At 33.3% G+C, this 16,493-nt stretch overlaps 1 protein-coding gene across 2 annotated transcripts; it reads right to left on the reverse strand.

The window, feature by feature from the left end:
* Nucleotides 1–995: 995 nt before the first annotated feature.
* LOC132740846 (A-kinase anchor protein 1, mitochondrial-like) lies at nt 996–16,367 on the reverse strand. 2 transcript variants are annotated; one of them, XM_060728884.1, is made up of 8 exons: nt 16,230–16,367; nt 8,901–10,134; nt 7,942–8,164; nt 7,444–7,565; nt 6,194–6,374; nt 5,666–5,887; nt 4,488–4,627; nt 996–2,604 (listed from the first exon to the last, which is right to left on the reverse strand). In XM_060728884.1, the coding sequence occupies exons 2-8, from the start codon at nt 10,053–10,055 to the stop codon at nt 2,539–2,541; spliced, it is 2,109 nt and encodes a 702-aa protein (XP_060584867.1). In that variant the 5' UTR covers nt 10,056–10,134; nt 16,230–16,367; the 3' UTR covers nt 996–2,538. The 2 variants fall into 2 exon arrangements, with proteins under 2 accessions (XP_060584867.1, XP_060584866.1); XM_060728883.1 differs by having other exon boundaries at nt 16,170–16,327.
* Between the last annotated feature and the right edge of the window lie 126 nt (nt 16,368–16,493).

The raw sequence follows: 16,493 nt of genomic DNA on the forward strand, positions 1-16,493 counted from the left end.
TTGTATATTGTACCTTAGTTTGACAATACACATCATAACCTCTGCAGTCCACAAAAAAATCAATAATAACTATAATAATTACGAGTCAATTATGACACATGTTGTTAATCAAATTTAAGTTTTGTAAGATTCTAAGTCCCGTGCGACTGTCATCGGCAACGATGTTACATTTTTTATGTCCAAATTTAAATATTTAATTAGGTTATTATTTTTATATATATTTCGGCTTACCGACCCGTCGACTCCTTATTTTCAGACATTGAAAAATCTGCAGAAATAAAATAATCAAATAAAGAAATTCACTTACGAATTATATGTTAATTATCAAAGCTTTTATTGAAATTGATACGAAAATTATCCGACAAAATAACTTTCTCCTTTAGTATTAATCAAACATGTGCATTTTTTTTTCACATTTCTTTTTTCACTTATGAACACTTAAATGTGTGTAATTCATGTAAGTTTCGGCACTTTCTTTGATGATTCGATTCAAACAGCCAGGGCTACATGATGGTAAACATCAAAGATTGGCAGATTCTTTTGAAAAGCCGGCTACACGCGTGTCAAAGGTCATCATGTGTTAATTGTATGCGTGTATTGAACAATGGAAACATTATGTTTAATTTTTACGGGTATTATTTTGTTTTCACAAATGTGAGCGAATTTTATTGCGTACTATAGCGCTTATTGAGGAATTCAGACAATCGGCGGCGATTTTCGTTTCCATTTCATTTGAAATCGTAAGTACCACACGCACTAAATTTATAAATAAAAGCTAGTCGTATTCTATATAGAAGAAATAAAATCAATAACGGAAGATTTTCGATATGTAACATTCAATTAAAAAGGAAGAAAAACGAAATACTACACTTTGAAAAAGGTCGCGAAGAAATGGTTACGTCATATCAGACATCTAAGAATATAACAACGATCCGAACGTCCGGATGTATCCGGATGTTTGATTCGGATATCCGGATTGCCGTTTCGGCTCCAGATGACATCCCTACTAAATATGATGAAATGATTGTGTCCAGATTGAAAGATGGACAAGTCCATTTGAGATATACTGCATGGTTGGGGTTAAACTAGAAAACCTTATCAACATGTCGAGAAAATATGTAAACCACAGTCAAAATGTCAATATCATATAATATCATTAAGCTTTTCTGTTATCAAATAAAATAACAAATTGTTAATCTATATATTTTAAAACTACAACCTATGGTTTTTGCACTTTGACAAACATTAGTTCAACTTGACATAATTATGGTTTTTGACTTTGACATAAATTTTTAACTTCTAACAAGATGGTTTTTATCTCTTTACATACAATTTTTAGCCTATAACAGGTTTTAGTTCAACCATACACTCACTGCCTTATCTAACTAATCCATGTAAAACAATGCTTTATATCACACTGTTAAAATACATCTATATATTTCATAAACACTTGTATTATAAACACCCGTCTAGAAGCATGCATGTTACACTCAAACTTTTATCACACACTGTCACATGTACAAATTATAAAACATTCTTTCAAGGGAATGGAAATCAAACAAATAATTACTCAAAACAACAAGTTTCTAACTCAATGACAAAAAAATCACTTAACATAATTTTCTGAATTGATAAAACATAAATTGACACCCCTGAAACTCATTCTTGTTGGGCAATTTTTGCCACTTTTACAAATTAATCACCATCAATATAAAAACAAAACAAAACACAACTTTTCAAATGTGAACAGCTGGTCAATACAGGACATCTTAACATTTTGAGGGGGAAGATTTTGCTTGTTTTTTTAAAACTAAAAACTAAAATGCAATCCCTCTTAAAGTTTTGTTGACTGATTTAGCCTATTGTACAACCATATGCAATGCAGAAAAGATTCCATCATGAGATCTTACGAATAAAAAAATACGTAGTTATAAAGGTTGAGATTTGTCTGACAACTTTGGACAATTATGACATTGTTTGTCATGATTTGCCAACATATGCTTGAACTGAGGAACTAACATTAAAAACATTGATATAACAGTAAGGGGGTTTATAGGTAAAAAGTTAAAGGTATGGTTTGTATTGTTCAGAAATTGTTCAAAATTTCTCTAAAATTCCTCAGTAAAAAAACCAAAAACATACAATATAAGACTTCTAAAGAAAATATAATTAAAAGGACATAACTTTCAGCAAAAACAGAAATATATTTTTCATGACTCGATGAACAATGAAAGTTAAGATGACATTACTGTCCATAAATGAGAACATATGCACAAACAGATCAGCGATTCATTTACAAATATCAAAGTTTCATCCTTCAGGGTGTGTAACAAATGCACAACACAATTCCAATAATAATATATTAAATGGTTAACTCTTTACAAAAAGAGATGAAAGCGTTCCTGGTCCATGATTGGTGAATGAAAAGATGACTATTTTGACACTGTAAACCAATTTCTTGCTCCATGATTTATCCCAGATGTAATTAAGTTTCCCAGAAAGATTCCATCCTCTTGAAGTAATGTTGCCATTGTGAATTTATTCCATCAATTCAGCCCACCTGACCACACCTCTATTTACTATTTCTCTGTTCACTAACAATGCCTGTAAGAAAGCACATTGTAATTATAATATGCGTGAACCACACTGAACATTTATTTTAACAATTACAATTCAATAAAATTACACATTTTGGTTTGGTTCGTAACATTGTTTGTTTGTTTCATTTTACGCCTTTTTCCAACAGTATTTCAGTCATATAGGCGGGTAGTTTCTTAACCATCATTCCTGGAGAGTTACACCAGTACAAGACTACCTTCCTCTGCGCTAAACTACCAAAGCATCTCCCGGGGATCGAACCCACACCAGAGAGGTAACTGGATTACATGGTTCGTAACATAAAATGACAAAAAAAAACCCTGTTTACATAGCTATTTTTGTATCTCGGCCATGATATGGCAAGGGGGCATATAGTGTTACCCCTATCCATCTGTTTGAGCATGTTCAAAAGTCATGTTTGGCCCATAACTTTGTAGTCCTGTAAATAATATGATGACACAGTGTTTTTGTTTCTGTTATTTCTGTAATTTATTAAATAGACTTTCCAGCTTCACTCATTGAGATAACCAATTATTAATCAATTTCTAAACAATAACCATTAATCATTAATTTAATCAATAAGTAAAGTATGCCTTAAAATCAATAAGTTAATCAATTACTTTTTCAAGTCATCAACTCTTTGTCTAAGCACTGTTTCAGGAACTGGCATGTGAAAGAATTAGCCAGGTGTATAGCTAACTCAAATGAAATACAATGTTTATCAAAATCCAAACTCAAAATAAATGTCAAGTGATCCAACAAATTTAGTCACATGATCCCCACTTGTCATTGATGTAACAGGGGAGTTTTTTTCACCAATCTTTTCCTTAACAATGTCAAGCCTTCAAAAATTCAATTCAAGAAATATATGAATTTCAGAAAATTTGAGCAAGGGCTAAAGTATGTGGGTTTCTTTTCCCATCATTTTTGAAAACAGGAAATTTAAGTACAGTTTAACTTCGTTCGCTCGAACTCGGATCGCTCGAATACCTCACTTCGCTCGAACTCATTGCCCAGTCCCGGCAAAATTCCTATATAATATATATTGTTCTACCTCGGATCGCTCGAACACCCATCACTCGAACTCTCGAACCTGATCTCTGGTCCCGTCGGCAGAAATATAGTGTAAATCACACCTTTTCGGTCGAACACAAACAGACAACAGAAGTTGCGGTCGACATGTTCTAAATAATTGACAGTCGGTGACACATGTTTTAACACCTCGTGATCGTGACAAAGGCAATTAAGGTTAAATGAAACCAAATAAAAGGTGTTGTAACCGATTTGTTTGTTATGATACAATTGTTTATTTGCCGTCTTTAGAAACGATAAAAGGAAAATGACTCCTAAAATGCGCAAAAGTCAATAAATAAATGGTTCATGTAACGTGATTTGTAACAGTGTAATCGAATGATACTTGTATGTGTGTTTTTTTTTAGTAAATGACTACTAATAGATGCTGCTGTTAAATGTTTTTTTTTTTAAATATTTCATTAATTCATTGTTTAAAGTAAAATTCACAGTTTGGATAATGATCGCCCGATCGAACTCAATATGCATGAATATAGATAAACACAGTGTACCGTTAATACTGTTTTTAATAGGATAATCATTCTGAATATGACGTATTCGACAAACGGATGTACTAACAAACAATTATATTGACGTATTTATCACTTGACCGATGTAAGCTGGACAACCTTTAGGCCTATGTTCTATATGTAATAATAATTTAACCTCGGTTGGCTCGAACTACCGATCTCTCGAACAAATTTGCACAGGCCCTCCGAGTTCGAGCGAACGAAGTTCGACTGTAAATGGTAATAGGTCTGTTTATCCCAGCAGTCTAAAAGAATGGAATAAACACCAAACAATGGTAGACAACTTACAGAATTAGCTCCAGTAATCTGGTAAACATGTACATAAGGTATTCCATCTTCAGCTCGACCAACAACCTGTCCCTGGAGTAATTTTCCTTGTGTAAGTTCCTCTAATACAACAGCAGCCTCAGCACTGAAATACTGCTCATCTGAAAACAGGTCAAATATTTTAACTTATATACATGTATATGTTGTCCTGTTAGCGTATTCAGTATAACCATCATGTTATTTTCTCCAAATTGTTGGCATATTACTCACTATTAATTACTTCTTCTATTTCAAATACACAACTGTTTTATTCATATAATGAAAATCAAAAACATACATCTCAGTAACACTTTCTTTTTGGCATTAAATGGTATAGGGACATCAACATTTGACCTGACATCAATAGGGGTCATAAAATAGTTATGACCTCTGAACTGTAGACTAAAGTTTCTCTAGTTATTGGTCCGACAACTGTTAGTGGTCAAGGCCAAAATGACCTTTAATCTACTGATCTCAAATTCAAAGGTGGTCATCTTCTAGTCATGAACAACTTCCACACAAAATCTTAGGACTGTACGCCTTGGGATTCCCTTGTTTTTTGTCGGAAAAGCTTCTTTAGGCAAGTATTTCATGCATTAATGTGACCTTGACCCTCTGACCTCAAATCAATTGAGGTTATCTACTGGACATAGCAATGTCCCTACACAAACCACAGCACTTTTTCAAGCAACTGATCAGTCAAGAAAGTGCATACAAGTTTAGGGCTGCACAAAATCAGGCAAAGCAAAATATTGCAACACATCTTTACAATGCTGGTGAAACAGCAAGCTGTTTTTCATCCGCTTTTTTTTGTTTTGTTTATAAATGAGGCTGTTAATGAGATGATGCATTTTTTCATAATAATATTGCAGGTGCTCTCGTCTGACAGTGGCTTTATATACCATAACCAAATCATACTTACAATCCTGACAATTGGTCCAAAGTGCATTCGGATATATTGGAACTCTGGTGCAATGTTGCATCCCTATACAATTCATACATCATATAATCTCCACACAACTGCAATCTACAGCATTATTGGACATATGTTTTAAATTGAGAGACTTAAAATTACTATTGATTATTTCATGTTATCAGATCAAATTATTTAAATATATGAAAATAACAGTTGGTGATCATGATCAGTGGTAAAAACTTACTATCCAATGGCGTAATATTTGCAAGATAGCATTCTATGGCCTCGAAAGGAAGTGTCATAAAGTCACTTCGGATCTGTTTCAATAATAAGCTTGATACACGACTATATCCTCCATAGTCAACATACTTGATGTCGCACTCATCGACACCCTCCGCCTCATGAGATGCCATTATCTGGGCGCGATACCAGCCATTCAACATTGGTGCTGCACAAATTACTCCCGCTGAAAAGGAATACAATCACATATTTCATTATCATATCAACTGAAGAAGCTTTATGAAACTCCACTGGTTTTTCAGCCGACAGCATGATTGGACTAGAAATATTTTTCCAATATTTGTGTAAGGTTTGATGTAGGTTTGGACCAATAAATGTTCATATCATTCCTTCAACCCCTTTTTCCCTGAATTATCATTTATATAGTGCAAAATAAAATATCAATGAAAAATGTTTCAATGTTTTTCAATGAACTTAAAACTTGTTCAAATATATCAAGGAATAAATACAATAAGATTGTTAAATACAATACCTTCTATGGGGCGAGGAATATCTGGAACGCTGCCCTCTTGCATGTAGCATTGACTCATGAACGTATTAAGTCTATCTAGAGATGGGTAAGATGGATGAGTTGGCTGTTGTACAAATATGCGACCTGCATCCACTATACTGGACACAACAACGTCCACTGACACGCCCTCTGGCAAACTTAGCTGCAAAAATTGAGAAAACAATATAATGTTACTTCTACTTCAAAATTTGAAGTTTGTTAGATAATTCACCTGAGCATTGGAGAGAATTAAAAGCTGGACAAATACATATTTCTCTATTAGACAAATCTTTTTTTTTTTACTAAGTCTATTACACCTTAAACTTACACAGCACTGGGGAATCTCTAGTGTCTTTATCATTGTCAGCCTGAAGAAATGGCTACGTAAAAGATAATGGTATTACATCTATTTGCAGTAGAATAACAAAATATTGCCAACATAGCTAGGTGGTTAATGCTTCAGACTAGTAATATAAGAATCTCTGGCTGCATTTGCATTCTGGTTCCAGGAATGGATTCGAGTGTGTCTATAAGCCTACAGCTTCCTACACAATCAAACTAAAAGAAAATCTGTGTAAGCCAAGATATTATATCAAGATATTAGATACCTTAATAGGAATTAATAATTCATAGATAACACAAAATGTAACAGCAGTTTTATTTGAGGCTAAACAAATATTGTTAAAGCAACAGCTGTTCATATGTCATCTAAAGTTACACTTAAAGTCAATGACATGGAACTATACACGGCAAAACAGAAATCTGCTTCAGATAGCATTGTGTGAATTGTTCATAAGGAAATTTGGATTGAGAATAAAACATTCATTCCATTGTTTTTTCTATTAAATTTGCAAAATCTGTAGGCATCCTGCTTTTAATGCCCCTTAAATTAGAACATGTCGCATTGTTACTGTTATAAACTATACAGAGAGGTAGAGTGTTGGACTGTGAATAGGGCCGAACTGGGCTTGATTCCCAGACAGCACAGGCTGCTTTCGCAGTGATCCTTTCTACAGTCATTTGCATGGTACCTCTGCTCTGGTATGCACAGAAGTTATCAGTTCTCTGCTGTACTGAAGGCAACTAGTACTAGTAAACTGCTTGATAGCCTGTTGAGGGAAAAAATGCAGTGGCTGAACTGAGCTCTAGTAAATTCAATGTGGCTTATTGCCGTGATCCTGAGTAAACACTACCACTACCAGCACTTAACTATACAGTGGTGATGAACATACCTGCATGATTTCTGGCATGATGACTGGGTTGACAGCTGGTTGCATGTCCATACCAGGGTACTTGATGGTAGGAAATTTTCTTTTTATAATACTACATGCTGTGTCAATGGAACTCTGGGGACCTGTAGTATTTTATATTGATATGATAGTTTAATACAACAGAAATGCAAAGTTTTCCTTGAGTTCTTCACACAGTTTTATCCATGTAAAATGAAACGCCTATGAGTGGTTTCTGAGTTTTGAGGCTACTGTATAAAATTGTTCTAAAAATGCAATCCCCGATTTCTGTTAAGATAAATTAAGAGGAAAATTCAAATGATAAATTTACTGAAAATTCCAAATATCTTAGTAGAGAGATTTTTAAAAACTGACTTTACTTATCCTTTTGACATACCAATGAGTTATGCATGATTTCCTATATACTCCCTGCCATCATTCAAGTTTTTGTGTACATGGATTAAAACAGAAATACTTATCAAATGTAAAATAAGAAAATACCTTCAATAACACAAATCTGGAAGTCTCGGGTATAAGGATTGTTCTGTAAACGTATCTTTGTCCCAGATTGTTGACTGATCATTTTAATAGTCTTCCCTCGTGTACCAATAAACAACCCGCACATATCTGATGGTATGTTAAACTCAAACAACCTATCATCATTCGGTGGTGACGTTCCTGTATTCTCCTGGACTGATCCACCTTTACCGCTGTCGTTAGAGGCCTGTAATATCGAAATACATTCATATCTCCAAGTTTAGCCCTTGACATACTGCATTTCTTCCATGGACTTGCCAAGCTTCCATTTATGGAACAGTCCATTATCAATTCTATCAATACAAGGCACGAACGGGCGCCTGAATAGAACCATCGATGTTCCGTAAGCTAGCTGGATAGCTTCCTCACATGTAAGAATCCATAGTTTGTGTCGGGATTCGAACCCACAGTCGAGACGTGCATGTATATAATATATAATAATGAAGGACTAACATAACTTAAAGATGATCAATCTATACAAATAACTTTAAAAATGTTTATAAGGTTCATTTCTAATGGACTCATATCAAATGATATTCAAAGCCCTGATTGTACACAGTCTTGCTCCTGGTATGAACTTGAAATTTAGTTTCACGCCAAGATAACTAAAGGACAAACTGCCTCTTCAAGACAAGCATAAAATTTGCTTAGAATGCACTGTTCGACTAAGTATAAACTGAATGCAATATATTACAAAACCTATTAAGTAATTCTTACAAATTTGTATATATAAATTAATATGCATGCAGCACACAGTAATTTTCATGAGGAATACAAATATGAACTAATAGTTTACTTTGTATCTATACTTTCCCTCCTGATGCCTAAGATTTACTCCCTAAGGCATCTGCTATTACATGTTGTGGCTTAACTGCAAAAACCTGCATCATTTTAATATTTAAAACAATGAATATTATACCTACCTCACTTAGATTATCACAGTTTGATGAAGAATCTGATTGATTATTTTCAGTAGTTTTGTCAATTTGTAAACCAGTATTTGAAATTTGATCCAATGGCAATTTACCAGACTGGTTATTTTGTTTCGAGTCTAAAACTGAGTTCTGATTATTTGAGTCTTGAACTTCATCAGAACTTTTTGAACTTTCAGTTTTATTCAACTTTGTACTGGTGTTTTCTAAATTTGTTTTTTGTACACTATGGCCATTTTCTGGTGATAAATCTATTGACAGGTTATTCTCGAGATCATCCATATTTTCTGGTATGTCTTCATGCCATGATCGTGATAATGATGAACATTCTCCGATATTTTGATCTTCAGTGTTTAAACTTGTTAACACATTTTCTTTAGAGTTCAAATCATTATCTACTTCTTTCAACATACTATTTTCTGTTTTGTTATAATTCACATTACAATTATTAGAGACATTTTTTGTAGCATCTTGAGACAAACTAGATATGTCATTTTTATCTGTTACTTTTGGAGACATTTCAGCTGTATTGGCATGTTCTGGATTTGGACTAGAAGAATCAGGGGCACCATGAACATTTTCAATTTTACTTGGTGAAATAATGGATTCTTCAACAAGCTGTAGAGGGGTTTTAGCAGTCTCTGAAACCTTTGATTCATCATTAATGTTTACATCAACTTGGAATTTTTTAGTAGAACTGCGTACTTCTGCCAAAGATGGTTTGATGACGGACTCCTGAATAAAATTCTCTACAGGAAACTCCAGGATATTCCTAGCATCTCCACAACCACTTACAGTAGATTCTGCATTTATGTCTGATGCAGCTGTGTTTGATGGTTTATTATCACCTTTAATATTTAAATGATGATCTGTCTTTTCTAGACTGTTACTTGATGATGGATTTTCACGAGTATTTGAGCTTCCCTTTCCAGCCTGGCCATTCGAAACATCAAATTTTGAAAGGTTATTTGTAACTTTGCTCTTATCTGAAGTAGATTTGTCATTCTCTGGCGACACTTTCTTTTTATCTGGTGGGTCGACATATCTTCTAGCAGCTGGAGGCTTTCTTCTGAAGTACCACAGTAGACCAAGCAAAGCTGTCACAGCTGGTACAGCAAATGTTATGATGGTTTTAATGTTGGACATTCTTCTTGGTCAGTGGTCACCATACACAACTCCAAGGGTGATAACCACTGCTTTCTGTATAAATTTAGTCACACTGCACCTGAAACAAGAAATTAGCATAACATGCTGAATTATTTGAAATACAAATTTTATTATGGCCTTTTAAAATTACTTGCATTCATACAATTACTAAGTAAGTTGTTTAAACTGCACCATTAAAGATAATTAGAGACTAAAACTGTATAATTCTTATGCTCTGTTATTCAAAACACATGACTATTGTATGTTAACAATAGAATGCTCCGAGACAAAAATTACAATGGATATTAATTTCATGTATGTGCTATCACTCTTTAGCAAATATATTTCTTGTACACAAGTAGTATGAAGTCTGCAATCATTTATAATGTTTTTGAGACATGATGGTAAATTGGATTTTTTTTATCATTGTGGAAATGGTTTCAAAATAAGTTTAAAGATTATAAAAGATGCCCCTTGGTATTAAAAGTTTTTATTGACAGTTTAAAATTTCAAACTTGGCCTTCTTATTCCTAAGATGTATCTATATGTCAAATTTGAGTTGAAAATGTATAACTGTTGGGGAAAAAATAAAACAGAAACTAAAAATTTCTCTTTTTTTTTCAAATTCAAGAGGGATAACTCTGTCACAAATCATCAAACGATGACAAAATTCGTATTCCTATGACATATCCACACAATTAATTTGAGTTGAATATGTACAACTATTGGGGAGATAATTTTCAGAAACTGAAAATTTCCCCTTTTTTTTCAAAGGTAAAGGGGCATAACTCTGCTAAAAATCATCAAACCATGACAAAATTGGAACTTGACCTGCACATTCCTTTGACATATCCATATATGTCAAATTTGAGTTGAATGTGTAGAGAGATAATGAACGGAAACTGAAACTTTCTTATTTTTCTCAAAGTGAAAGGGGTTATAACTCCAGGGTTTTTTTTGCGGTGTTTTGTTAAAAATTGGGGAAAAATGCATTACTGAAATTTTACAGTGATAAAATTGGATGCAAACAATTACTGTCAAGGATGGCATCTTTAAACAGTTAAGCACTATTACAGTGAAGAAGCCCTTATTTTCAAAGACTTTAGAATTTTTATTCAAATTTTTTTTTTTTTTTTTTGTAATTTTCAATTGGGAATTTTTTCCTGTGAATTGGGAAAATAATATACTATTTCAAATTGGGAATATGACCCAATAACGGCTAAAAAATAAGCCAAAAAAAAATCCCTGAACTCTCAAATTAGAGTTTAATGTGTGCAATCATTACCATTACCAAGATAATGAATGGAAACTGATGATGACAGATGACGGAAGGCAGACTTCCCAAAATACGTCGGTGCGACGGACATGTCCAATAAATTTTAATTAGGTCAGACGATTTTTTATTCTGGATCGGTCGACTGTCCGGCTTTTATTCAAGTAGCATGTATTCAAAATGGTGTCGCTAAATAATCTACATCAGAGGAGCGTGCAGAACAGCAGTAAAAGGATGAAAAGAAAAGACCCCAGTCAAAATTTAATGAAAAATGGAAGCAGGACCATGAATCGTTGGTGTACTACAGGGAGGAGGTGAAAATGAACTGCCAATTTTTACGGCAAAAAAGTTATAGAAATACAAAGTTTTCCTTAGTAATCCTATAATTTTGGTTAATTTCATTTGGTCTGACAGATTTCGTTTCAGTCATTGTTTGTCAGACCAAACTGAGACTTTTTTTTAACTTTCTGGAAGTCTGAGGGAAGGACAGAGGGACAGAATAACAGAAACGGGGTAACACTATATGCCCAAGCCATTTTATGGTGGGGGCATAAAAATATTTATACAATGTGTTTACATAATATTTAAAACTAATATATTAAAGTAGGCAAAACATATGAACATAGAAGTCAGACTTTAATTCATTTTTCAGCTTACATTATTCATTTTTAAGGTGTTGGTCAATATTTCATGCAATGCTTACATTTTCACTTGGAAGATCTCAATGCTTATTCTTACGCCAAAAGGTTCGGATTTTTCTGATTATCAATGAGATATTTCTAAAATGGTAGCGCCAAACTAGAGATGGCACTCACTGAAATTTTCACTGAAATCTCTATTTTAATAATTTTTTTTTTTTAAAAATACATGTGTAGTCTATTACCGTCTTTAGCCTGCAAGCCAAAGCTTTTCACTCCAATGTACAAAATATTAGTGTAGATAATGAATAAAATTATTGTTTAAATCTTCAAAGGTCTTAGCTTTTAATATGTGATAAATTACAAATCAACACCTACGATAGCAGTCCAACTAATTATACTGTGCAACGAAATATTGTGCTGTTTTCGTGTCTGGGCAATATCTCCCCTCTAAAAAAAAAGCCAGATTCTACCCCGGAACGAAAAAAAATCTCAGAATCAAGCTTTGGCACGTCAATATCCCCGTACTGCCTCTTTCCGATCAGCTAACAGATTTTTCTACAATAACTGACAGTGAAATTATATTAAAAGAAATTCTCTTTCAATTCTGCGAATATTATCATTTTAGCTAATAAATGCACCAACTTTTTAAAATTTTACCTGAATTATTATTATGAATCGAGGACAAATCATTACTGACCCATTTTCCTGTTCTTCAAAATTTCACAACCACTTTTCAATCAGTTAACAAAATATAAACTGTACCACATAAAAATTGTCATACAATGTTAAAATATAATCAGTTATGTATTATGGAGAAATTTTGACAAACTCAACTTCAGATAAATGGTAATAAACAATTTTAACCTAATCATAATGCCATTTTTTAATCTTGATATCTATTTGCAGTGGTAAAGCTGTCACAATTGGGGTATGGATGTACATTTTAATTTGCATAACAGAAAAAGCATGTTCTCGAGAATTTTTTAGGATCTTAAGGTCTATATGACACCATTCTAGTGAATGCTTACTGAAAAGTTTTTTAAAGATAATGCTTTTCCTTGTTTAAGTGACTGTTACTTTATTGATGTATTACCTTTCAATTAAGAATTGTATGGTAAAATATGTACATATTAAAATTATAGCTTTTGAAGTGCAGTATATATTATGACTTCAAGATATTGAAACAGTTGTCCAACTTAATATCCATTTCAGCAGACTGACAAAAAACTGAGTCTGTAAATCAATTATTTTTAGAAAAGTATTGCGATTTGTAACTGGCTAAATAAAGGATTAGTGGAAAACACACATTTCACATATTTTGAACTAAAATGCTAGCATTTTCTTTTTTATCGCCATAATTGACATTGCTGCTAATAAATGTAGTCAAGGTGAATGCAAGATGTGCTTACAGTTGGGTTACATGACAAATAAGGTCAAAAATAAAAAAATTATAGGGATGATTGAAAAGTGGTTGTGATTGAAAACTGGCAGTATGTGGATATATTTTGACTACTACCATAATCGATGTGCCAAGTTAATATACAATAAAATTTTTATAACACTCAGAGCAACAGATAAGGTGCGTATTTGCATATTTACGCAATTAATTTTAGAAAATACGCAATTGATTTTTTAAGAATGCGTATCAAAACCCATTAAAAAAAATAAAATACGCAATTGTCTTAAAAACCCGTGCGTATTGTCATTTTCATCATCGCAAAATTTATCTGTCGTACGCTCGTTGTTTTGGACAAATTGTATCGATATGCATGCTATCCGAATATTTCCGAATCAATGCTAAATCAACGGTCTCCGGTCTTCGACGGTCCCCGGTCTCCAATGACCGACTAAGCCATGTCAATAAAGCACGAGACCGTTGATTTTACGGAGACCGTCAATAAGTAGGTCCCAGCTGTATCAATAGACGCTTTGAAAGCAATATGGCGTCGTGCAAAAGGGAAAATGATTTGAAACAAAACGGTCGTAAATAATCAAAAATCAGTCAGAAAACGAATTTGTTAATAATAATATGAAAAAGCAAAGCCTCAAAGCGAGCTCGATGTACTTTTAACGTGAAATAGTATGAAATAATCGCTCAATTTTATTTTAAATTTTCCGTTTTAAAATTGTCATTGGGTATTTTATGCACTGCTTCCGTTTATTCTGGTTCCCTCCTATTAAATGAATAAAATTAATGTATTTTATTATTTGTGCTACGTGAATTATTTACAGGAAGAAAGAAGGAATCGGCTCGAATGTTGTTTCATAATGCAGTGACGAGTGCGTGTGACGTCACACGTACTGTGTTAAATATGGCTCCGCCCTTTATTTTTTTCTGTTGTTGTTATTGTTGTTTTTTTTTTGTTTTTTTTTTGGAAAAAGATATCAATTCTGAGTGCATTGTTGTAGAATAATGCACGGTTTGAGTTCAAATGCGTAGTATCAAATGCGTAATAATATAATCACGAAGGCCCATAGGCCTGAGTGATTAATAACAAAGCATTTGAACGAAAAACGTGCATTATTATGCACAAAGAATTAATATCAATTTCCATTTTAACACGTCAAGAAAAAATATAATTATTATTATAATGTTGGACTTTATGTTTGGATGGTTAAATTTGTTTTCGCCTCAGAGTTTCCAATAGAAACGTTCTTTAAAGGCTGTCGTTAAATCTTACGTGTGTAGATAACGAAATTTGAAACTTTGTTTGTTTATTTTATTTCACTATATAATTTTTCAACGAAATAAAGATTATTAAAAGTAAAATAAATGTAAAACTTAACACGTTTGCGACATTTAAATAGCGTACTTGATTTGATTGTTTTGCACGTGCTGTTTGGCGCTACATTGTGACGTCACGTAAACAATACTTTAAACGTCTGTACAGCGTTAACGACTGAATAAAAGATATTGGTGTTCGGATTTATTTTCTTAGTTAGACCATTTTCTTTCATTCTAGATAGATTTCACATCAAAATTCGACAAAAAAAATTGTTTTAATTTATCAGATTTTTCAAACAAAATGGCGCCCTCAATGTGAAAATACACAGGGAGATAATAAGAACGGCGAGTGCATTGTTGTCGGGCCTTCTTTGTTTATATAGAAGAATTTCCAATAGTGTTAGAAAGTTTTGTTTGTTGAAAAAAGAGGAATGTACATTTTATGAAATCCGGCAAAACCTTTGTACGGGAAAAGTCGGTTAAAATAATCGTTCAATTTTCATTTTACATTTTCCCTTTTAAAACCGTCATTCGATATTTTATACACAGCTTCCGTTATTCTGGTTCCCTGTCCAATTATGGTTCTCATAGAAGTGCGCAGGTGACCAATCTACACATCCGTTTTCAGTCAGAATTCCTCAGTTTTTATCATTATCTTGTAATTCGAAAAGTTGCGATGTGTCCAATTCGGTACTTCGGACGAAAGTTTTCAAAACCATCACTTAGCAGGTACTCGCGTTACCGTAAAGCTCGCTTTGCTTCGGGCCAGCTCGTCGAGCTCGCTATTATGAAATAAACCATGAGCATTTTATATAAAAATAAAACAATTGTGAAAAGTTCTAGTAAATGGTTAATCCTATTTTCTTTTTAAAACCGTTTAAATTTTATTGATACAGTATAATTTGAAACCATAAAATTCATATCTTCATAATTGAATACCCAATTGATCTTGAAATCATAGGGTATCGAGTTTTTGAATACCCAATTAAATGGAGCAAATACCCAATTCCAAAGGAAATGATGGAGTAATACCCAATTCACTTTTAAAGCTTATCTGTTGCTCTGACACTATAAATTAAGTTTGATGAAACCACAATGTGTTTTATCATATAAGATAAATTCGCTGAACTGGTAGATCGACAAAACAACTTTTGCCCAGATCACGACCTGGGACAGGCTCTAGGTAACCGAACATGCTCTACGCTCTAGGTAACCGAACATGCTCTACACGGACTGTAAAAACTTTTGGTAATTAACTTGACACAAAGGGACGTAAATACTTTCATTCAAATCACAATGTAAAAAAATTTTCTATCAATTTTTGACTAGACAATAGTTCTGCTTTGTCAATCAAAGTAAGTTTTCCTGCCGACCTTGTTTTATTTTCAGAAAATAAACATTACCCCACCCGCTGGATTAAGCACGTTTTACGGCGCACATATTGTTGAACATGGTGAAACGGTAGAACAACTTACAGTATTTAATGCAAATTGAGATTCAACTAAATATGGTGCTTCTTTTGGGGATGTCAATACCTGAGATTGGCATGCAAGAGTATGTTTTAATCGATCTTTTTCCACACGTGGTGTAAATTTCGACTATCTCCAATGTCGAATTTCACGAGATTTCACGAGAGTTATGGAACTAACTTATTGATGACCTTAAATTCATCCGCGTCGTTCCTCGACCTCGAAAGGTCAGAAAAAGAATATTATCAAACCTCCATAAAATTCCGGAATGATGTTTGACTTTTATATCTTTGTGATAAATTATAAGAATAGTGAAAATAGTGACACAGC

The sequence above is a fragment of the Ruditapes philippinarum genome, unplaced genomic scaffold (genome assembly GCF_026571515.1).
Source record: "Ruditapes philippinarum isolate M1 unplaced genomic scaffold, ASM2657151v2 ctg393_1_1_1_1, whole genome shotgun sequence".
Lineage (NCBI taxonomy): Eukaryota > Metazoa > Mollusca > Bivalvia > Venerida > Veneridae > Ruditapes > Ruditapes philippinarum.

Bases quoted from the DNA above. Each gene is read 5' to 3' on its own strand.
- LOC132740846 (XM_060728884.1), bottom strand. From the start codon at position 10,055: ATGTCCAACATTAAAACCATCATAACATTTGCTGTACCAGCTGTGACA. The intron at 8,165-8,900 runs GTAGGTATAATA...TCGATATTACAG, and splicing joins ACTGTGATAATCTAAGTGAG to GCCTCTAACGACAGCGGTAA. The intron at 2,605-4,487 runs GTAAGTTGTCTA...GCTTTCTTACAG, and splicing joins AGATTACTGGAGCTAATTCT to GCATTGTTAGTGAACAGAGA.